Genomic DNA, 24,933 nt, shown 5'->3' with positions numbered 1-24,933 from the left:
TAAATATCGCAAACACCTCTCTAGTGGTAGGTAGTGGGTAGAGTTGTTGTTTTAGAGCATCTGTAAATACCAAATACTCACATATCGTACATTCTTAGCTAATTAACGCTACAGCTATTATTGTTTTACGGTATTATGCTTTTGGGTTAGCTGTGTTCATCAGTTTGTCTCTCAGCAGGATAATGCATAAAAAGATTTCCATAACATTTTGAGGAGGGGTGGGACATGACCCAAAGAGGAACCCATTACATTTTTAAATGGATCTGGATAAACGGACAGATTTTTTAACACTGGAGAGATAGACGGACGCCTCCAGCATATGGAGGTTCGAGTCCTCCTGCCGTGGCCTCGGGTTTGGTACCGACCTCGGTTCTTCTCCCACTGGAACAGTATTGCAAAAATGGTTCTACACTTTCCTCTGCGCTGTACTGGTGTCCAGAAACTTTTAAAAACACATCAATGAGCTGCAGCTTTGCACTTGGGTGACATTATTTTTTTTAATTCCCATTAACATTGATGTTTGTATTGACTCATCCCCACAGTGCCGAGAATTATCCACAACACAATTTACGCTGCTTGAGTAACAGTTGGTTCAGGGCGTTGTTAAGCCTTAAAAAGGAAACGATTAAATAAATACGATTAGTGTGTTTGGTAGGAACCAGTGGTCGGGATTAACACAATGTTTGTTTCAATCTTTTCAGGGAATTTGTCCACAATCAGAAACGGAAAGAATATCTTCAGTTTTATCCTTTAATGCCAGAAACACATGTGAAGAGCGACAGTTGTTTTTCTGCTGCAGGTTTAAAAAGAAAACAGTGGGAGTCTGCGGAGCTGCAGGCAGAGCACGCAACTCAAACATCTCCTCTGTTTGTGTTGCGTGCTCTGCCTGCAGCTTTTATACAAAGGGCCTGTTTTAAAGCAGAGTCACCTTTTACTTTATTTACCTTTACCTCTGTTTATTCCAAATGAGAAGCTCGGGGATATTCAGAAAGTCGTGCGACGGTTTTAAAGCTGAGCGGTGGCAGGACAGGGTTTGAAATAAACCCAAATAATAATCGCGTTATTAACGGGAGCTGTCATAGTCTGAGACCACGTCGATGCTGTAATCAAACACTTACTTAGCTCACTTTATCGGTAATGAATGCATGATTGTGCGCACATTAGGAGTCGCCATTGTATCAAATGGACGCAAGACATACCCGAGCACGTCTAATCTCCGCTGTCCGAGCTTCGGCATGATCCAGTGGGTTTTATATTTACCAAAGGTAAAGTGAGGACGTGCTGAATCACATGTAGTGATTGTGGATGTTTATTCGACCGCGGCAGACGAATCATAAGAGTGACTCTCAGGCTGCGTCTGGAGCCCATCGTGAAATTCAGCGACGCCTCAAGAGCTCTCGTCAGAGATGTTTAATAATCTGCCTTGATTAGGAAATCAGACGTTATTGGAGGACGTCTCTCCAGAATAAACCAAAACATGATTTAAATAAACTTAAAAGTTGAAGGTGTATTTTGTTTTTTTCGACGCCCTAAAAATGTTAAATGCAAACTCAGAACTGTTGAGGGCAGTAAATCGATTTAAAAAAGCACTTTAATTGGTTATTTAACCTTTTGTATTGAACCATATGTCTTCTTTGTTCTAATTGCACAGCCTTGATGTCATTAGACACCGACTTGTGTGGGGGAAGAATCTGAATAACCAGTTCACTGACTCCCACAAATGCTCACAAACGAATATTCTGTCCAATTATTGGTATTTTAAGTGACTCATTTGCTCGGACAGCGCGAACGACCGTGACGCAAGAACGTCTGTGGTCAACTGGAGATTTCAATATTTTAGAAGCAAATTCCCCAGAGAGAAAAAGAAAGAACTTCACTTTCATTCCACGGGATGCAAATATCAATAGAAATAGTTTAACACTGCAGGTATTTCCATTTTTCATCGCTCACTGAGAAGAGATTAATTTGTCAGTCTAGACAAATGGGAGAGCTGATTTCTAAGTTAGCAGACCATGTAATAGAATCAATTAAATCTGAGATTTTCTATTTGGGAAGTTTGATTCGCTCCAACTCCATTCGCTGCCTCGCCATCGTTTTTCCCCACAAGTGATGAGTCAAGTTGCTCGAGCTTAAAGATGAGGAACTTTGTTCTGACTTGAAAGTAGATGTGAGATAAAAAAAAAGCTTTGTTTCAGTTTTAAAGATGGAGATTCATATCTTTGTTTTCTCGAAAAGAAGCTGGTTCAAAACCCCAGGGATCATCGGGGGGACACAAAAATAAAGAGTCACTTCTTCCTTAATAATCGCTGCCGCTGATGAGATGCCCTCGAACAAGGCACTTAACCTACTGACTTGCACAGATGCAGCTGTTCAGTGGCCACCAGTCGTGATCATGTGCTGGCAGCTTGCAGATGTGAAAGTCTGTGCAGCTGAATGTAAGACGGTGTTCAGCATCCACACATTGTTCAAACTGTTGAGTTGTGTCAATACTGCCTTTTTGAAATGATGTTAAGATACTTTGTTTTCCTGGTTTGTGAACATGTGATGGTTTTGAGTGAATGAAACTGTGTTTGTGGTATAATATCATAGTTTTTAGGAGACTTCCATGTTGTGGTGTTGGACTATTTTTGGTTACAGGCACAAATAATAGCAAGAATAAAAACATTGGTGCAGTAGCAAATAATATGTAGCTGATAGAAATACACATTTTGAAGCACAGTGGTCTCTGCAGGTTTCCCGTCCAACATAAACTTTGAAACTTAACGTCCAAATTTGTTGGAGTTGGCGATAAACTAAAAGGTTAATGTTGATAAACTGCTGAAATATTAAAAACATTAACTTGACGGTTGATATTGTAAATACAGAATTTAAACCGTAGGTCATTTAGCTTGAATCCTTATAAGCTTGCGGTGCCGTCAGAGGATGGCGACCAGACGTACTGACTGTGTTGATCTCGGAATGACTCCTTTGCATAACTTGTACACTCCAGATGTCGTCATTAACAGACGTGTGGTGTGCGCTGTTGTGACAATGTGTCTTCGGGGGCTACAAGGCTGAGAATGACATGTTGCACACTCATGGTATCAAAGAACACGTTTTGCGGGCTGGAGATGAGTTTGCAGCACGGCATGAATGGTAGCGTGTGTGTGGCGCTGAAAATTCCTCAACAGAAAAAAGACAAGGGTGTCATTTTGGGGAAGGGCTTCAGGCATAGAGTGGAGATAGAAAGGCCTCTCTGTTTGAAAGTCTGCGGCGTGTTCGGTCGCCCACTCTGGCAACGTGGGCCACCACTGACCGCTAAAGGGTCCAATCAGGCATTAGGGGGAAACGTGTGTGTGTGTGTGTGTGTGTGTGTGTGTGTGTGTGTGTGTGTGTGTGTGTGTGTGTGTGTGTGTGTGTGTGTGTGTTTGTGTGTGTGTATGTGTGTGTGTGTCAGAGCTGGAGCGGAGGAGCAGGAAAGGCGAAGGTTGTGGAAGCAAGATGGGGCAATAGAGGAAGGTGGGTGGGTAGGTGGGAGGGTGGTAGGGCAGATGTGAGCAGAGCTGAGGACGAGCTTCATGCAAAGACATGGTCCCATCGATGGCTCCGTTACAGCCTAGAGCGGGAAGGGGGAGGGAAGGAAAACAGAGACATCATTAAATTTGAAGCCATCTTAACACACACAAACAAACACACACAGACACACACACAGTCCTGCAGGACAACACACTGTTAACAGACACTGAACAAAGCAGAGCACATGAAATCTAATTTAAAACACATCCCAAAATTGTGTTCGTTTAATTTTGCAGCAGTGAGGAGACAAACTGGTCTGGAAATAAATGCATGAAAATGTTCTGCACCTTGAGTGGAAAATGACTTGTTTCTCCATTTCATCAAAAGAGAAAATATTCTACTCCAGCGTCATAACAGCTGGAAACATGCAAACTAAACTGGATGAGTTTCAAGGACAAATGCACTTGAATGAAGTTAAAGCTCTTTGGCGGAGTTTGTGTTTCCAACAGAGACAATGTTACACAAGCAGGTTTAATGGTGAGCGAGCTAACGGCTAACTGAAGCTGAAACCTCAGTCAGAAGAGAGAATATGTGAAGGAGCCACTAGAACAGGAAAAAATCAAATTATTGCACAGAGCATTTTACTGATATGGCACAAAACATTGACAGACACTGAGAGCTCTTATCTGTGGTCTTCGAGATAGGATATCGCTCAACTAGCGTTTTTTTTGTGCATATATTGCAGAGTTTGATACAAGCGAGGAATCTATGTCTTTGCAAGACACTTCAGATTGTGGTTCACTTTTAATGCCATTTTATCGAGTTTGAAAGAATACCAAAAAAATGATATGCCTGTCCCTTGACAGTGTGTCACATGCGACTGTTATCTCATTGGTTGTGCTTCAAAAGGCCAACTGGGTCAAAGTTTAAATATATTTAACTTTGAGCACAGCGCTCGGCGGCACTTTTGGTTGGATGCCACCGTTCTGCCCATAGGAAAACAATGGCAGAGTCAGTGCAGAGCAGATTTACAGAGGACAAGACCAGGCAACTAATTATTTATATAGCACAGATATGAGTATTTTTAATCTTATCATTTGATTCTCTGTTACAACACAAATAAGCATATTTCCCAAAATGTAGAACTGTTCCTTTAGACCTGACCCTTTCTAAGCTTGTGCTTTGGGGAAGATTTGATATTATAGCCTAAACTTTTCAGGGCCTGTCAGGTTATATCTAAAAAAATGAATGAACTGTCCTGCTGTCTAAAAACCTGCAGCACTATCGCAATAATTACACACAGTGATCATCAAAAAATCACGAATCCTCGAATGACTTTGATGAAGGAAAGGGACATGGGCTAAATATAGTCCAAGTTCAAATTCAAGATCTAAAAAATTATTCATAGTATTCATCAACACATGCTGTGGAGATGTGAAATACAAACTTTGCATCCAGGAAAAACCACAATGGGTCTAAATGAGTCTGAGTGCCAGTGTCGCTGCACATTATCTGGCAGATGGGCCGGCGCGGGGCCTGCTAGAGGGCAGGACAGGGTCACAGCGGCCATCCCCCCCCTCCCCCCCCCATTATGTAAGATTTATTTCGAGGACGTACAGTTCAAACCAGTGTGGGTTTGAGAAGCTGTTGTCAGACAGTCGACCACTCTCAGGCTCTTGAGCACCATGTGGAATCACCACCGCAGAAATCTACCCCCCCCCCCCGATACGTCAGACCGGCTGCTTGTAACTCTTCCCTTCAGACAATTCCACCTGATTTGATAGCCGCAGTATTTCAAGCATTGGTGTTAAATTTATTTGCTCACGGAATCGGGCCAACAGCTGCGTGGGATTTATTGCGATGCACATACAGGTGTTGCCAGCGTGTTTCTTAGCCTCAAGGCCCTAACAAGCGTTTCCTCACTGGCACGGCTTTGGGCTCATTGAAGCTGAACCTTCACGTCGCCCCCCCCCCCCCCCCCTTATATGGCAAATCTATCCCTGCTCATCTTTATCTTTCTGCCTTCCAAAAAACCTGCACTAATGAGATACATCCCTGGCATAATAAGCCACGTGGGTGTCTTTAAATGAATAAAGAGAAGCCCACAGTCCTGTGAGGCTATGTGGCCCAGCTACTCCCGCTGCTCCAAATTGGCTAATTTCAAAGACGAATACAATGCGTGTTTCTCTGGACCTTCATCATGTTTGTGAGGTGAACACTGAAGCGATCTAATTAGCCTCCTTAATCCAACCACAGTCCTGCGAAAGGGCAGAACTAGCATGTGATGATTGAAGCAGGATTGTATTCACATGCACGGTGTAATGATCAGAATTTGTCTGGTGTCTCTGTAACAACCTCAACTCGCCTACAGCCATACATGACTTAGTGGTTTCATACATTTCCCAAAACACCTCATTAGAGTTCAGAAGAAGAACTTGTTTGCACTAGCCCATAGCATCAAATAACCAATTAAAACCAAACTTACAGCAACAATTAACATTTTGGACATACATCAGTGTGGGGGGGGGGGGGGGGGGGGGGTCCATATGATTTGGTTTCACTTTTGGGGAGGTGTCATGTTGTCCATCTTTATAAAGAGTCCATTGGGTTTACTCGGAAAGTTGATTAAAGTCTGACAAGGATTGCCTTGCGACCATTTTGTCCTAGTGGCCAAGTGCAGTAGTGCAATACAAATTCCTCATATGAAAAGCAATGTGACACTCAATAGTTACCATCTTGACTATATAGTGATTACAGTTTTTTTTTACTTGTGATAACGTTGGCAAAGGAGGGGACACATCAACAGGCGATAGATATTTTAACTTGAGACAAATGTGGTCAAATGTTGTTATTTTCATCGAGGCCGTGTTTTATTTGAGATGAGACGATCGTGTCGCCCCACGCCAATTAGTACGTTGTGAACAAAGTGTACTACATGTGGGCCGAAGCGTACAAATCCAATTTGAGGCAAAGCTAATGTGACGTTTGCTGGACAGTGACCCCTGTGGCCACAAGAGGTAATTACAGGAGAGCACATTCCACTAAATTTCCTTGGTCCAAACGTTTCTTCAGTCATGTGACCACAGGTAACAATGAAGATGTCAGCGTTCAGAGATGAAGTCTAATCACCGACATTGTTGTTTCTCGATTGTTTCCTTTATAACCAGCTCACACACAACAATCAAAAAAATGAATTAAATTAATAAAATAGAAAATGGTGACTGGAAATAAAACATCATGAAGAGATCAAAGGGTTTCAACTGAAAGGTCACATGCGAACATCAAGACAAACAAACAAATATTTTCTGAATGACTGATTTTTTTTTAGGCAATCCGCATCTTTCTGTTTAAATTTTCTTTATATTCTTTCTTTCTTTCCTATTTTAAACTGATCTGCTTTTAGAAAATCCTCGAGTGTTTTGTTGTTTCCTCATCATTTCTCCTGCGATCACAACCCCCCCCCACTGAAACTATAAATACTTAAATGATCTCTGCACAGTTCAAGTACATGAGCATGTGTCTGTGACGCTGTCATTTCCGTGGGATTAGTTTGGGAGTTATGCTTCCAGTGCTCATTGACAACATAATTGAACCTGTACCTAAATTCTATGTACCCGTTTTAATTATCCCTTATTGTTTTCATTTTTATTCTCTACATTAGCATGTCCTGTAACAAGAAACGTGCCGAACCGTGTGAAGTTTTAACAAGAAACTCGACAGAAACCAAACATTCATGCTCTGATGGGCTCCAGTCTCCATGAGATTGGGTCATGTGGATTTGTTACGCTCCAGTGGCCGAGGCTGGACTTCAGAGGTGGAGGTAGAGGAGGAGGAGGAGGAGGAGGAGGAAGAGGACTGCGCAGGTAGAGCTCTTATCAATCTGTCTATTTATTTATGGTTTCATATTTTTCTGCTCCGTGCCCTCAATAACTCTCTGTCTTCAACCAGTGAGTCAGGCCTGACATTGTGTGCCACACACACACAAACAATGACCGTCATCGGTATGTTCGCTCCTTCACTGAGGACTAAACAAATACAAGAGGATCACATCAGATCTCAGGGTTTTATCTGTTTGGACAGATTTCTCTGAAAGTAATTCCTCCCTGTTGCCTCTGATCTAATTAAGCCTATTACTCTTTCTATATTACTTGTGTATTTCACATCATTTATTAAAAACTTCAATTATGAGCCTGTATAAGAGCCAAAGGGGGGGAGTGTTGTGTCGGGGCACATATTTCATCTTTAACAAAGGTTCAGACGTTCATACTGTAAATTAATTAAAGGGATTTACTATAAGGAGGTTGAAGCTGAGGCTGAATTGGTGAACCACTGCTACACTCAGTCCATGGATGTGATGGAAACAGGTTCTCTCATAGGAAGCATAAACCATTAAACCTCATTTAGAGACGTCTCGACCTCAACACAACAATCTCACTAGTAGAACTTAATGTGGTGAGTCTCATCATCTTTATTGTGAAGCCTATTTTCACAAGGTGTTTTTGAATTGGTTTAAACACATTTTCACCCTAAATGTTTGATGACAATCCAGTTTATATACTGATAAATAAAGATATAAAGATTCCTATGTTTATGGAAACTATTTTATATTTTTAGGTCACTGTTTCAGCTGCAGATTGCCTGCTTGTATATCTGCTTGCTGCTGAAGCAACACTGTTAATGTTATATGTATATACTGTATGTGTATGGATGTATTTTTTGTATTTGTGATTTAAATTTACTTACTTGAGTTTAGGGTCAATTAAAGTAATAAAGAAAAGCACTGTCCTAAATACAGTATATACAATATATACCTAATAAACATGATTAAAACATGTGATACTGTTTGGAATCTTTAACTCAAATCAAAACGGAATATAAATATTTTATACAGCCCCTTTTAGTATTTAGCTTTAAAATCCCCAAACTGTAAAGTACTTGACAAGTGATCATAAATGATTAAAACAACTATTAAGGTGGACGGCGCTGACTCACCGCCACAGGAAGTTGTGTTAAAAAGTCCAACCAAAGTAAAATATGGAGAAGGGGTTGACTAAGATAAAAGATGACATAAAGGAAACAGAAAACGTCCAAAATGAAAACATCTTTTTATTGTCATACACTTTGTAAATGATGAGTGCAAATAAAAGAGCTTGTGATTAAAATCTACTCATCACGAAGCCATGGACCATAAGGCATCATTAAATACAAGCGCCTGGTGGCTATCAATCTACAATACAAGGACGAAAAAATCAAGGGGGAAAGAAACGACACAGCATCGACGATAATGCAATATAGAAGTAAAATGGAGGGAAAGAAATTTAAATGAACTGAAAAAACAAAAACACAACACAATTTGTACATTCAAAAGAAAGAAGTCAAAAGATTTCACAAGGAATATTGGTTTTTACGGCAATTGACGATAAAACATACTCTACAATCTGTTATATACACTTGGCACTAATGTTTGGATCTTTGATTGTTGTCCAGTCAGGGTGTAATCTCTAGCATGTGCACAGGTCTTTTTCTTTTTTTTATTTAAATGCTAACGTCTAATCATTTATATAGTCTATAAATATACTGAAACAATCCCAAAGAAAGATGTTTGAAAAGTTTTGCAAAGCCTGACGTAAAACCTCTTTAGGTATTGAGATCAAACTGCTCAATGGACAACAGTTCATCAGAAAAATGCTCACATACTATATATATATATATATATATATATATATAGTGTCGAAGGAGTATTTCTTTTTCATAACAATAATCAATCTTTGATAGTCCATCTCATGCACTTGAAAGTTGTAAACAGTACAAATATAAATGATCCACTTACAATATTTGAATCCCAGCAATTCCAAAATAGACAAACAGACTCCAAAAAACAGCAGCAGATTGTTTGTATGCATTTTCCAACACTGGCAGATGTGTAAAGAATGACGTGGGAATGGCTATTTAACATGACTGGATTGTCTCCGTGTATTTGACGAGGCTCGGGAGAATCAAAAGCAGTTTACAGCTCAAATGACGCCACGACTTCGAATTCACGATGATACGACTCCGATTTGTTATATCTCTAAAATGTACATTTAAAATATATTATGATTATACAGCGTGAAGTAGAAAAATGGCCTGGGGTGGTCGTCCTGATATGTCTTTTTCTGATATGTTAAAGGGACAGTTCGGCCAGATTTAAGTTACGTACTTGTTTCTTTTTTACTTTATAATCCAAGAAGTCATTTCAATCTTTAGGTTTGCTCAAATGAAAACTTTAAATCAAGTAAATCCTACGGAAACCTTTTTAGCAGTGTTGCAGTCAAGAGTAGCCTCGTCAATGGCAACTGTTTATAAAGATGGATGAAGTCCCCCCCCCCCCCCCAAAAAGGCTAATAATCTCTCTTGCCCCCTGGTGGCTGGCTTTAGTATAGTTCATCAATTCTGCATCCTCCAGGTTAGTTGATGGGACAGGTGCCAAAAAAAGTCAAATTACACATTAAATAATTTTTACCAAAGTTGGTTTCGTCATTTTAGGTAGTTCTCGACAAACTGACATATTTAAGTTCTCATTTTCCAGTAAATTTTGTTTTATTTCGTTTTTTGATGCGATAAAATCAGGATGAAACGTCATGATTGACAGCTGAGACTATTACCGGGAACTCGTAAACCTTAAAATGACGTCAAAAGTGCACGATGTCCTGCAACCATAATCAAAATATATTATCCCCCTTTGCATACAATGAGAGGAAAGTCAAATTATGTTCCATCTTTATATGGAGAATGAAAATCTTTCCAAAAATGTGGTTAAGTGCCCCTTGAGGCATATTTAGTGACAGAATTTAATAAACTTTGACTTGACTCAGAATGGTTAATACGATCAAAGAAATTAAGAATCGCAATAAGTTACCTTTGAAGTTTCATCCAGACAACCTGTGTTTGCCTTAAAGTAAGAATAAGTAACTTAAGAGATGCAAAAATGGCATTGGCTTAATTAAAAGTTGAATTTATTATCGATAAAATGAAACCTGGCTCGATTCAGTTGCCTAAAGAGATTTTACTGCTTCAGTCTAATTTAGCCTACAAAGACTGTGGCTTACGGTGGCTAATGTTAGCTTCTGCTAGCAAGTTTTAGATTAACACTGCGACTGATGTTACTGAACCGTTTCTTAGTTTGTGATTCTAAACGTGTGCCTTTGTAAAATCTTATAACCATCTCTTGAAACTCTGCAGAGTCTTGTGTTAGTTACCTCCACCCCTGTTCTTTCAGTTAGATTTGAATGGCTGCATTTAAAATTCACTTTGCCGTCAGTCTGAACAAACCATTACACGGCTTATTTCTCAATTAATAAATCAAGTAATTAATCACAGATAGGACATTTCATTTTGATAGCTAGAAATTATTTGGAAGAGTAAAATTGTTCCGACAATTCGTCAATCTTTATAAAAAAATGTTTTAACTAATTAAAGTGTGTTTTAATTCAAAGTGACTACAACACTGCTTTTAGGAAACACCAGAAACATTTGAACTTGCCAAAAGCAAACCCAAAAGTTTACTTTGACTTCTCAGAGTTCTCTTTGCCTTCTTAAAGGTCATGTGCTCTCCCTTGACGCATCTTAACAGTCACATCTTCACTGAAGTAGGATTTAAAAAAACCTGCACAGATCTAAATCATTTCAATCCTCAGATCCAGGATCTTTAATCCATTTCAAACTATTAAAACTAATATTTTTCATATACTACGCAGAAAACTATTCACTAGTCATTTTCAGTACGGATTAGAGTCTACACAGTTCATATGGATTTACTGCACTGATTTCCATCAGCATCTATTAGATTCTCTATCCATCAATAGCTATTTAAAGCAAATCATATACATGTATTTCTGGGGAGGTGGGAGGGGCTCAGTGACAGCAATTCATGGAGGGTAATTAGTTCCGCAAGTTGACGAGATACATTTCAAGTGTCAGCAATTTGACAGAACAGCGTTGAGTGAGGGAAGTCCTGGCATGACCAGCGGTTTCTCCCACACACACCCCCACCCCCCCCCCCCCACCCACCCCCGCCCAAAGGCTTGATATTGTTCAAACGTCTCGCTTATGTTCACAGGCAATTTTCAAAGCTGATCAGAGAACAGTCTCCCATCAAAGAATCGTGCCGATGCGTCCCTGCAGCAACAGGGACGCTGGCTTGTTCACATTCAAATGGTTCGGTGTAAATAAGAGGACATCGTAAGTAAGTCAAATAAATCTTCTTGAGACAAACCTGGGGACAGACATCCACACATGAGGCCATGAGGTAACAAGGACAGAATGGTCTACACAGTTGGCACTCATAAGAAATGGCAGAACAATGCAATGGAAATATACAATGTGATGTGCAACGGTTACATTCATTCAAAAACAAAAGAAAGACATGAGGGGGTGGGGGGGGGGAATCAGAAATCTACATTTGTTCTCAAACGTGTTTGAATAAGTCCGAGATGATGATGATGATGAACAGTTGAAGGTTACAAGGGAGATACATCCAGGAAATAAATCAAATATTATGAAGGGAACAAGTCACTGGTAAAAGACAGAAAAGATAAAGGAAAGATCTCCAGTATGGTTCAAATCAAACCAAAGGAAGTATGAGTCCCGGCTGCTTCGAGTGAACCGGACAGTCAACTTATCTGTACACACACATGCCAACATTCCATGAAAATACACACAGCACGGGCAGTTTTCATCACTGGGCTGGCTTTTGGATTCAGTGCATTCTTTAAGGAGGTGGGCTATTTATGTAGAGTAATGGCGGCTGACTTTTAAAAGTTGCTGATTGTTTGCTTTTGTTGTTGTTTTAGTTTTTTTTTTCATTGTGTCCCTATAACTCATTTGACATACTCAGCTGACTTCCAGAAGTGCCCTGGGTGGGAAAGGCGGCGGTTCCGTTTTGGCAACTTTTCCAGTAAATCTACCAGCTTGGAGAAGCTGGGCCGCTCGTCCTGCTTGAACGCCCAGGAGAGGAGCAGGATGTCCTGGAGAGACACAGAGATGCGAGGAAACTGAGTTATCAAACATCGAATTTCATCCTTTCTATATTCTGCAGCCACAAAATAAATGACATAAATGGTCAAATTCACTTACATCAGTATCACAGGTTTGGTTATTTTCACTGCATTCACATTGGTTAACAAACAGAACTAGTAATTACTGGTTAAAATTGTGTTTTTGACAATACATTGTTTTCTGAATGAGACGCACACGTTTAGTTTACAATGTTTTATATATTTTTGTTGTATTATTTCAGTTTTCTTTGCCTTTGAGTCGCCATGTGTCGGCTGCGTCTTCCTGGTTTGGCTAAAAGAGGGTGGAGCCTGATTAAATAAGGAGGCCCAGGAAATGGACAAGACCAAGTGCTGCATCAGCGTGGGGGGGTGATGTTTTTATTTTAATACATTTTACATGTCGTCTATTTTGTTTTTCCCCTATCATTTCCAAATGGTCTGATCAGGTAGCTCATATGTTTCCCCTTTGTGTCGTTTGTGTTAATGTCTTGTTTTATTTATTTATTTTTGAGTAGAGTTCTGTTTGTTGACCTCTTTTAATTAAGTCATCCACTTTATGTTTCTACTATTTATTTTATTTATCTACTTTAGTAAGCTTTTTATTTTTTTCAATTTTGTATTTTGTTATTTTTGGGTGAAATAAATCTATGCTAAATTGTCATTTGACCGCTTGGTCCCTGGCATATATGTTTATATATATTAAAGGAAATTAATATTTACCGAATAAACTTGCAAATAGCATTTCATGGATTTACTTCCTGAAAGTGGGCATTTTCTAAAAAGATGAACTTTAAAGATTTCAGGTTATAAAGTGATGTGAGGTGAGATGGATAAGAAGTAAACACCTGAAGTCAGTTGTTGTAGTTTGGCTTGGTCACCGACACAGTCAGTACTCACAGCAGCAGTTCACACACACGCAGCTCACAGAAACCTGTGGCTAAACTAAAAGGTTGGAAATGTGTCTGCTGAGCATTGGGCTCTGCTGCCTGTAGTGAGTCATCTCAGAATCAGCACGAGGTTGGTGGAGAAATGTTTGCTCACAGTGGCTCGAGATCGGCACAGTTTACCAGCCACTTAGAGACTGAGCACACAGAATTAGCAGGTAAAGCTCCTGATTGGTTCAGATGGAGGCTGCTGGGGGAGTTTCAAGGAGAAAGCGAAGAGAGGAGAGGGGCGCGGGAGTTTCATCAAGGTGAAGTGAAGACAACCGAGGACTCAGACCTCATACATATAAGACAGGGAAGGCCAATACCACCAAGGGAGAGGACTTTAAAATCCCTCTAGAGATCCAAATTACCTCAGTCCTTCAGGTTTTTAATCAATTTCACACTATTAAAGAAAATAGTTTCATACCCTACACAGAAAACTAATGACGTGCTCAGTACTTTGTCCCTGATTAGAATCTACACTGCTTATCGATTTAATCACTGCACGGACTAAACTGTTGCAAGCTTTAGATTTTTATCGGCATCTATTATATTCTGTATCTATCAATAGCTATTTAAAGTAAATTCTATACATTAAAGGTGAACTGAAGACAACCTTGGTCTCATACCTCATACATATGACAGGATAATACCACCAAGGGAGAAGACCTTGAAAAACACTGGTTTAGAAAAATAACTCAGACCTGACACTTATAAGCACGTATATATATGTAAGCAATATATAAGCACAGAATATCATAGATATCATATGAACTGAAATTAACAAACATATTTTAATTCTTGAATCAAAGCAAAGCAAAATATAGGTTGTTGCACATTGTTAACACCAGGGTAATTGCGATTGATGATCAAAATGTAATAATACGCCTTCCTCTATATTCCTGCGCTATCCCCAGATTGCCTGTATTATTTTATCAGAGTTTATTGAAAATGTTGGCGCGAAATTGGTAAAAAATGTTGAAAAACGTGTGAATTGTAACTTACTGATATTTCCTTCCCCATGCCGGTTTGGGCGAGGTTGGGCTTCATCCCGCTGCCGATCTGCCATATGATCACCTCCGCTGGCTGACTCTTGTAAGGCCACTCACGTGCGTGTAACTCGTACCAGATGGTGCTGGGAGGACAGAGGAAGAGAGCGAGTGTGAGAGAAAAACACCACTGTCTTTAAAACGCACTTCGCGGAGGGTTCACATCCCGGCCAGTGCTAACGCTAACAGGCCCGAATCTCAGTCACAACAAATGTAAAAAAGATCAAACTAAATGGTTTTGTTCACTTCTCGGTTGTAGGCGAGGCTTCTGCACGAGTGGATCTGTGCAGAAACGTCCTTTTTCGAGGATGAACGTTGCCTTGAGCACCAAGTTTTTTAAGAAATGTCACCCAGACATTAAAGAAACAACACATTCTTAATTACTGCTCATGCAAAATTACCATACCCACACTCCCTGTGCAGATAAGTGGTTGTTTTCATTCTCCTCCAGCACGTCAGGTTTGAGTGGTATAAAAATAGCTCTTTGCCAGTAGAAGGGGAAAAAACATGACGGCTGATTGTTGATGAATATGTAAAACGGCCTCGGGGGTCACCTCTAGGTAACGCAAGTTCTAACAGAGCAGCTGGACATTGCTCGCCAGCACTGCACTCTTCCCTTTGAAATGATATAGTGATGAAACCTCCATATGGGGGACCATCTGAAAATGCAATTGTGTTAGGAGGCAACAGAGCAGGGTCCACGCCCACAAAGGAATCAGTAATGGCAGCGGAGGAAGGACTGGAGCCACTGGGGTTTTTAATCAACTTAGGACAAATATAAAATTGGACTTTAAATGAGGAGAGGGAGGACACCTCGGATTGGGAGGAATCTATATTCAATAACTAACGGAGCTGGGAAAACGATTTGGGTCAAAAGGTGTCAAATCTCGTGTATTTTTGACAAAAGAAAGACAAAATCATGATTATTTCAAACTTCATATACCAGAACTTCCCGTGCAGCTTAGAAACACCTTTACCTCGGAGCCAAGATGTCAAACCTTCCATTGGACTGAGCTCCATCGGAGGAAACCACTTCATTTATAAATCCGTCTCCTCTACTCTTCGATTCACTCCCACTGTGTAATCAGATAGTTGACGTCTCCTGGCTCCTCATCATTCACACGTTTGTCCCTCTTCCTACAATTTTCTAATCAGTTTAATATTCCAGAGTTTATCTTGGTTTGTGTTGTTCGATCAACTTAGCTCACAAACCTCCTGTCGCAGCCCCATGGGAGGAACTTATCAGTGAGGTCTTTGTCTACCTCAGTGTGTGTCTCCAGTGTGTGTTGCAGCTGTCAATACTTATTTGTGCCTCCATCACAATCAAGGCTCGATTCATAAAGGACATGTGCTGAGTCAAGGGAGCTTGACAATGTGGGATTTTACCTAGAATCAAGTGGGATTTTGGGGTTTGTAAATCCTTTTGGCAAACACTCACCCAAAAGCAAAGACATCTGACTGTTTGGAGAAGGGAAGCTTGTCTTCTTCTGTGTCCGGAGAGAGCTGCTGGATGATTTCCGGGGCCAGGTGACACAGCCAGCCGTTGGGGATCCTCAGCTTGTCCTCTCTCCGGCTGCAGAGCAAGAAAAAAAGGTGGAGACAGAAACGTGTAAAGGTTCATTGATCCACTCCATCACGCAGCCAAGACACTGAAAGTAGTGGGTGAATAAAAGGTGCCTCATAACGACAGTCTTACAAGATCATTTCATGTCACGACTGCAAGATCGATGAGGTCTCATAAAGCGTAAACCTGTATAATATCAGTTTTAGTGTGTGTCAGAATGAAAGTCTGCTGAATTGTAATACTACCTGGAAATGAACCCTCGAACATACACCAGTGTAATAAGTACTATACACAAAAAGATCGAAACCTTCTTTGAGAAAAGATTAGTTCGATCCATTTCCCATCGGCTAACGTGGAGGAGGCAGGGTTGATATGTATGATGTTTCTGCTTTACTTTTGGAGAGTACTTGGACTTTGATGAAGAGTACTGGCGTAACAACCCAAAATATACCCCCTCCCCAGACTATACCCGGGTTTAAAGTAGGCTAGCTTGTTTTATACCCCGGGTATAAACTGGAGTAGCCCAGAATATACCCAGGTTATAAAACAGGCTCGGCTATTTCATACCCTCCTAGGCCAGATGCTCCAGATGTAGATACGAAGATAACCAAAACATGATTTTTAGTGATTTTACACATATAAAAACATACACTAACCTGGATTATATACTAATGTCATCTGGGTTTCATTAAATAAAAATCATTAAATAAAATTTGAACTAAATGAAAGCTGCAACATCAACAATAAGCTCATTGATTCCATCACTAAAACACATTTAGTTTGGCTTTACACAAAATGACTGGAAACAGCTCTGTCCTGATGTAAACACATTCACCTCCTGGAAGCTCTAACACACACAACAACATTTTATTACCAGGTACGGAAATAGAAACGTAAACGTGACCAGTTGGTTTAACTGGGAATTACGTGTTGTGTTTATTTTCTGGGAAACAGCAGCTGGGTCTTGTTGTTGCACTGATGCTGCAACCAGCTAAACCTGATTACGGAGCCTTAGTGATGTGGTAAAGCTGATGTTTGACCTAGTGACACGGCCAGGCTAGCCGCTTCCCCCTGTTTACAGTGTTTATGCTAAGCTACGCTAATTAACTCCTGGCTCTAGCTTTATAGTTAACTTATCGCTCTTATTATCTACGTCTCAGCAAAAGAGCAACTCAGACTATTTCTCATAGAATAAAACAACTGTTGACACTGTACGTTTTAAAACACTATTCAAATATCTTAAAGAACCATTAAATAAATTGTGTATTATTTTTGTGGTAATGTTTTTCTCTTGAACTGGTGCTGGACCATATGGCCAAAAGTTAATATACGTCAATATATTATGTGTTTTACCTACTGACTGTAAACACATTACATCAATATAGATTGCACTTTTGTTATATAGATTAAATTTGTTTTATTGCTCAGTTTTCATTTAATCTTAATTTAAATCGTCTCATTGAGATTTTTAATCTCTTTGTCAAGAGACATTCACAATCAGCAAATAAATAAAAGCATCACAACTAGTACTTAATTAAAACAACTCCAAGAATCATGAGAAACACCAGATAACAAAGATTTAAAATCACCAGGGGGAACGTAAGACTTCCGCTGGGGGACAGATTGCAGCTCGTTCCATTTAAAAGGTGCAGAATGACTGATTAATAATAGAATGATTTGTAAACTATAAGAATAATTAGGTTAAATAATGTGCATGAGGGGAAATATCAGTGTAAATATAACCCTGCTGCTCTGAAGGACTGGCTGCAGATGTTGTGGGTGTTTTCAGACGGCTCACTGTGCAGCTCTCTGGTCTGTGACTGAAAATCTCTCTCTACCTCTGGACGCTTGATTAAAAGTCTGTGTGAGGTCGAGGTTGAGCGGATACAACATGTGATCACTGGTGGCCTCAGCCACGACACGGAGCATCACAGAAAATACACTTTATTTCTCGGTGGAGCGAGAGCCACTTTATAGTGTTTTGATTGTTACCACTGATTCACTGTATTCTTTGTGTGATATTTCTATTTATGCGCTTTGCTGTCAGCTTTATTCGGCCTCCACGGAATTTCACTGCTCGTCGTTGACCTGGTTCATGTTCTCGAGTGGAGAAGTGGTCGTTTCAGATGGACAAAAGAGGAGCAGAGCACTTTTCACAGAATTTTCACCGATGTAAGTTAAAGAATGTGTAAATTAGGCATTAATACTGAAAACAAAAACTTTGTATTCTTATTTTTTACCACAAATCAGAGCACTTCAGCTCTATACCTCCTAGCCCATAATCCACATTGAGTCTGTTCAAACAGATGATGTCACTGCCTGCTGATGCTCTGATTGTTTCCAAGAGCAAACAGTGAACTTAAGGAACAGTTACAACAGCTGGCGAAGGTAAATAAGCAGAGATTCAAACTGTGAGGCTCAACATTGTATTCTAGTCCACAAGGCTACAAAGCAGATATCCAGTGAATATAGCTTTTTTTAATTAAGCTTAGCTCTGTTTGTTTATTATAATCACAGACATAAAATGGGGCGGCATGGTGGTGCAGCACTGTCACCCCACAGCATGCAGGTTCTGGGTTTGAATCCCGGTTTGGTCTGGGGGTTAGTGTGTGGAGCTCTATGTGGATTTTCTCCGTCTAAAGACTTGAAGATTTAAGATTAGGTTCATTGGAGACCTCTCGCCCACTGTCCGCTGGGATTGGCTCTAGTCCATCCCATACTACCCTTACACGATAAGCGGTTTAGATAATTGATGGATTGGTAGACTAATAAGAATAAACTGGTGTGACAGGTGTCTAAGGGTTTGATATATATCCTTTTCACATTAAAATTGGTCCTACAGATGGTAGAGTTTGAATTTCAGACTGTTTTTCTGGTGTCTTACCTTGAATGTCACGAACACAGGGTTGGTAAACTTTAGAGAGCAGCATGGACGCCACTGCCTAGTTACTTTTACTTCTGTCAACAATGACTGAATGATTCTGAAGAACTGCTTTAATGGAAATGGTTGGATGTGATGTCTGTGATGTGAATCATAACATTGTGCCCGAAAAAATATTGCATATTCACTCGTCAAATTATGAGCTGGAGCAGTAATAACGACTCATTTGACCCAGGATTGAAGACCAATAAAGCCTTTTTCCTTAAAATACAGACGTTAGGGGCTGTCAGTTGACTCCAGCTGACAAAAGGTGCTCCTGTCTCCCATGTTTATTGAACATAATTACCTGCCAGCCTGCAGAACCCCAGATATGGTGAAGAGTCCGAAGTCGGTGATGACGACTTTGCCGTTGTCGTAGAACACGTTCTTGGACTTCATGTCTTTGTGTAAGATCCCCTTAGCGTGGAGGTAGCCCATCCCCTGCACACAAAGAGAGATGTGAGTGCTCTGCACCACGACGGAGCGCCGCCGACGTCCTCCGCAGAATCAGCGCTGAGTTGTTTTACCTTCACCATCTCTTGTGCGATCTGTCGGGTCTTGTTAACATCCAGCACAACCTTGGCATCCCGCACCACCGAGTAAAGAGTCCTGCCTTTACACAAGCTGAGAGAGGGAAGGGAAGAAACACAGGATCAAATATTAAACGACTGTTCTGACCTCAGAACACTTCAAATACAGGTTTTTGCACATTTCAATCACATAAACCAGCTGATGAAAACATGGTGATCAATCATCATTACTAATCTCTTAATGTGTGTAATGGTTTTCGCATTTCCCACAGTTGTCAAAGTAACAGGTGGTGATGGTAAAAGCCTGGAAAATTAAATATTGTGCAGCGACAAATTGAGCTTAGATTTGTTGCTTAAAGCTTTTATTTAGTTTTCAAACACTGTTTTTAAATATCAGGGGACACAAGACACCTTTTATCTTGTCCGTTCACACATTACCCGACACTGCAGGGTAATCGGAGCGATTTCAGGTTGGAGGCTGATCTGAACCGATTATCTGACCAAATTAAACTGTAGTGTGACGGGTTCACAGACATTATCTTAATAAATACATCTGAGCTTCCCTGATTTCATAACGTAAATAGGATTCAAAATTGTCGAGGCACGTGAAGTATGAGGGGATAGCGATTCGGCAAGTGAGCAGAAATCCACAATAGCCGATGAGAGCTGGCTGGCTGACTGGGAGGCAAACGGTATAAGAGCTTGTTTAATGTGTCCCGGTGTTTCCCCCATGTTTGTTTTTACTCTGAGGTGCCATTTAATAATGTAAGTTGAGTTCCCAAGGCTCTGGAATCCCCACTCGGAAACAATTTCATGTGTAGTCCTGCGTCTTTTAACTCATCTCGAGATGTGGTTAGAAGATAATATGTCATCGTTCTGAACTGAGACACCGGGCCCTCTCTGTGCCAGGGCCAAGCTGTTAAACTGCGGTTCATGAAGATGGTGTCATATTTCTGGAGGGGTGCCATCACCACGGTGTATTAATAGACCGCTCAACAGGCCTCCCCCCCCCGCCCCTTGCCTCACAGCTGACGCCCTCAACCCTGGCTGTGCCACGCAGGTGACCAACAAAGGACCTGCAGCCAACACCTCATGAATATTCATCACCAACAACCGCCTGACAGCCAGCGCATTTTCAGCAGCTCTCTTCCCTCTGGGTCTTCTCGACGAAAGGAAATGCAGCTGGTGCTTCAGTGTCACTTCACTTGAAAGGTAACAAACTTCTGATGACAACAGTTACTCAGATTAAAAAAAGAGAGTGGCAGCATTTCATGGGACTCAACGTGATAATGAAACCTCCTTTAAGTGCTGGAAGTCACATCCATGCTTTAAAACATGTTTAAAACCCACCTTCACACATGACTTCAACGACTGAGTATTAGGGCCATGTTTCGAGAATAAACTCATATTATTACGAGAATCAAGAATACAAAAATGTTTTTTTTAAGGAAATACGCAGCAAGGAAAACCCCAGCCTCGCCTTCTGGATCCAAAATCTTTAACCAATCTTGGATGTGAACTGAGATCCAACATTTCCTCCACAAAAGAAGCAATTTCCTCCCAAGTCCCTGTGGTTCTTTCCTCAGAGTAGACTCAGTTTCAATTCAATTCAATTTCATTTCATTTTCTATAGCGCATAATCATAACATGCATTATCTCAAGGCACTTTACATGCGAAGGTCAAGATCTTAGAATTATAGAGAAACCCAACAGTTCCCACAATGAGCAGCACTTTGGCGACTGTGGAGAGAAAATGACTCGCTCATTAATTCAATATGTTTCCTTCACAATCTTTTCAAAGTCCTGATTCTTGTGATAATGTGGAGCTGTAATAAAACACAACTTCAGATTCTCCATAGTCCTTATTTTAATGCAGCCTGATCATCTGATATTCACCCTGTAAAATGACACAAAGCCTTCAAAATGATTTATTCCGGTAAAATTACCATTTAACTCTTGAAAAATAGTTTTTCTTCTACATGGCCCTAATACTCCATCAGAGAAATCCAGCATATAACAAACACCTCCGTTAGGTTTGATTGTTACATGTTTGACTTCCAGTGTTTCACCTCCCCTCTCGTGTTAATGTGTCGTACATGAAGAGGAGTTCTGGTCGGTAACAAAGCCATCTGTTGCACTGACATTTGCATTATTGGCATTAATCAGCTGCGAGGATTTCTGAGAAGCAGCGAGCTCCCCTGCACTCGAGATATTAACTGCAATCAAGCAGTGCAACAAATCAGTCAATCACTCAAGTCAGTTATTCAAAACGTATTTACCACCACTGTGAATGCGATTGGAACGGAGAACATTTTCCCTTTGTCTCCTGAAGCATTTTTAAAGCCGTAAATTCAGCACAGAACATCCTTCTTTCTTTCTTTCTTTCTTTCTTTGTAGAGAATGAAAATTAATTTATTTCTAAGTGAAAACAAAAGAGAGGAAACAAAAGGGGAAAATTATTATTTTACTCCGCTCTTTGTTCGCAGCCTGTGCAGACGACACAGGGAGGGTGGCAAGTATCCAAACAATTTTCTTTTTGAACAATTATTTGTTGCCGCAATTAATTAAAAGAGAGACGGTCTTTAACCAGAACACAGCCCCCGCTACCTTGTTATAACTGAGGAAAATACTTGCTGCAAGAAATCTGAACACTAATCCATGGAATAATTAAAGTTCTTCGCCAAGTGACAGGATTCAGTCCCTCCGACCCTCTACGCTCGTATTATCTGCCACCATAGACTGCGCTGTCGAGATAGATACCCCATCACTACGAGGTGTGGGCGGCTCCTCCATTCAGCAGCAGCAGCAGCAGCAGCAGGCTGTTCTAATGATAACCTCTGCATGCTTCGTTGTCAGCCGCTCTAAACTCATTGGGCAGATCTGTGGCTGATTGAAAATGACTCCCGTGGGACGAGGACTGGCTGCGGAGGCCGAGCAGCTGCCACAGAGAAACCACTCAGGGTTCAGCAACTGACTAAACCACAGATTCAACATCGGAAGAAAGGCTTGTTATGGTCAAACAATGAACACAGGACAATACGACCATCTTTTCCTCCTTAAATTTGGAGGATGTCGCACCTTGTTAGGCCCCGTGAGACAAATTGTGATTTGGGAATATGGGCTATGCAAATACAATTTGATTGATTGATTGATTGATGATTGATTGAATATCAAATACCAAATTTCTTTTACACTTGTAAAACCAGACCCTCAAAGGCTAAGTGGTATGGATGGATAGATGGGTGGATGGATGGATGGAGGAGTGGAAGGATGGACACATGGATAGATGGATGGGTGGAAGGATGGGTGGAAGGATGGATGAGTGGAAGGATGGGTGGGTGGATGGATGGAGGAGTGGAAGGATGGACACATGGATGGATGGACGGGTGGAAGGATGGGTGGATGGTTGGATGGGTGGAAGGATGGGTGGGTGGATGGTTGGATGGTTGAATGGGTGGAAGGATGGATGAGTGGATGGATGGACGGGTGGAAGGATGGGTGGATGAGTGGATGGATGGACGAGTGGAAGGATGGGTGGATGAGTGGAAGGATGGTTGAGTGGATGGATGGATAGATGGATGGATGGAGGAGTGGATGAATGGATGGATCTGTAGAAAAGTACCTAGTACATCTTTATCCTTACCTGGTGATGATGGCCAGATGTGGTGGACTCATGCACGCCCCCATGAACAGCACCACATTCTCGTGGCGCGTGTTGCGGTACGCCATCACCTCGCGCTTGAAGGCCTTGAGCTGGTCCTCGTTGTCGCGCTCGATGTCGATCAGGCGGATGGCCACCTCGCCGTGCCAGCGACCGTGGAAAACCTTGCCGAAGCGCCCCTTGCCGATCATCTCCCCGATCTCCAGCTGCTCGAATGGGATGTCCCACTCCTGCAGGAAGATGCTGGTCTGGCTAGCCTTGCGTGGGAAGTTGCGAGCTGACAGGAGCGACAGGTTCATCTCCTCAAACTCGTCACCGGAGTCCTCGTCGTTACCTTCCTCATTCTGCGTCAAGACAAATTGTACTTATACAACACAAAGAGATGGTGTAAACTAAGTATTCCACTAGAGGCTCAGTTATGCTTAATATAAGGTACAGAAACGGTTTGGAGTTTGCATTCACTTTGTCCGGATTTGTGCACGTCTTCTGAAGCTTGTGGTTCTGCATGAAACAAACGAAACGGAGCAGTACCACTGGAAAACGTTGGGGGGCAGTGTAGTTAATAGTTAGCGAGACAATCGTAGGAAAGGAGGAAGACATTTTTTACAATGGTGGAACTTTCTGAGGAGAGACCTTTTGAATTGGTAAGAAACAACGTCTTTATGATGAGACCTCAACGTGTCTGTTGTCAGTTGCTGTGTTTTGCTTGACATCCACGTAAAAGATGCACGGAAGTGAGTGGGCAGTGACGGTTACATCCAACTAACGTATCTTCTTCTCTACATAAGGCTGTTTGAAAGAGACTTAAGATAATAAATGCTTATATTCCCCCCCCCCCAAAAAAAAGCCATTCAGCAGTTAGTGGATTAAAACCTCCTCCAAACTAGGCAGCATTCATAAAGGTAAGAAAAGCTCCCTGAGAACAACTGTAAAGCCGTGTGGTTTCAATCCACTGCTGCTGTTTACAGTACATTCACTATCTGTGTCTTTATTCCTGAACTTTACTTGACCTCCGAAGTTGCAAGGAAGTTAAGTCATAGGAACAACTTTGTTTCCAAGATATACACACACCATAATTTAATGGATTAATTAATAAACATGTAATCAGTTAATTGTCATAAAAAACCTCTGGCATAAAAGCATAAAAACCCGCTCGTGTGTTACCTCGTTCTTAATTTCTGTCGAGCTCAGTGCATTGGAAACACCGACTGCTAGTTAGGCCATTACCAACATAAATAGAGAGTTATGAAAAGGGGAAGCAGCCAGAGGGGGAAAACTGGCAGATTTATTCTGATTTGATTTTAAATATGATGAAAATGACCTATTCAAAGATGCCTGCTGGATTGTTATTCAAAGCAATATGCATCCCATTTTCTCTAAATATATCATTGTTACAGGAACAGCGATGACGATCAGTGAAGCTGCGTCTCCTTCTCGCTGCTTTTGACGCATAACTTACCTGGAGGCTCCTCAAAGAGCTGAGCCAAATTATGTTAAACGAGGGAACAATGCAAATGTCTGTGACATGTGACGCTGAAAGCTGCATTTTGTCTTCATTGGGATTCGTGAGTAATTTCACACAGAGATTACTGACTAAAGAATTGTAGGGAAGTAAAACGATGCAGGAAACGAACACCTCACATTCCACAGCAGCACAAAGGGTCAGAAATCAAAGGACTCACGTCTGATGTAGGTTCAACCTCGATTTGGAGTAAAGGGTTCCCCTCGATCCTGGAAGCAAGAAGAAAAATAA

General features: G+C 41.1%; 1 protein-coding gene across 3 annotated transcripts in view; it reads right to left on the bottom strand.

The window, feature by feature from the left end:
• Window positions 1–3,401: 3,401 nt before the first annotated feature.
• The window catches only part of ksr2 (kinase suppressor of ras 2), a 91,381-nt gene continuing 69,849 nt past the window's right edge, over window positions 3,402–24,933 (bottom strand). For 2 of the 3 annotated variants that reach the window (XM_034596370.1, XM_034596371.1), the window contains exons 15-21: window positions 24,863–24,911; window positions 23,163–23,524; window positions 19,517–19,613; window positions 19,297–19,430; window positions 15,944–16,078; window positions 14,462–14,591; window positions 11,362–12,500 (exon numbers count right to left, since the gene is read on the bottom strand). In XM_034596370.1, the coding sequence (XP_034452261.1) occupies window positions 12,354–12,500; window positions 14,462–14,591; window positions 15,944–16,078; window positions 19,297–19,430; window positions 19,517–19,613; window positions 23,163–23,524; window positions 24,863–24,911 (1,054 nt within the window). In that variant the 3' untranslated portion in view covers window positions 11,362–12,353. Of the gene's footprint in view, window positions 3,596–11,361; window positions 12,501–14,461; window positions 14,592–15,943; window positions 16,079–19,296; window positions 19,431–19,516; window positions 19,614–23,162; window positions 23,525–24,862; window positions 24,912–24,933 lie in introns of those variants that run through there. The other variant, XM_034596372.1, reaches the window with a different exon arrangement.

Source organism: Hippoglossus hippoglossus, chromosome 9 (assembly GCF_009819705.1).
Source record: "Hippoglossus hippoglossus isolate fHipHip1 chromosome 9, fHipHip1.pri, whole genome shotgun sequence".
NCBI lineage: Eukaryota > Metazoa > Chordata > Actinopteri > Pleuronectiformes > Pleuronectidae > Hippoglossus > Hippoglossus hippoglossus.
The sequence above is the reverse complement of the archived record's forward strand: the minus strand, read 5'-3'. Positions and strand labels throughout refer to the sequence as shown.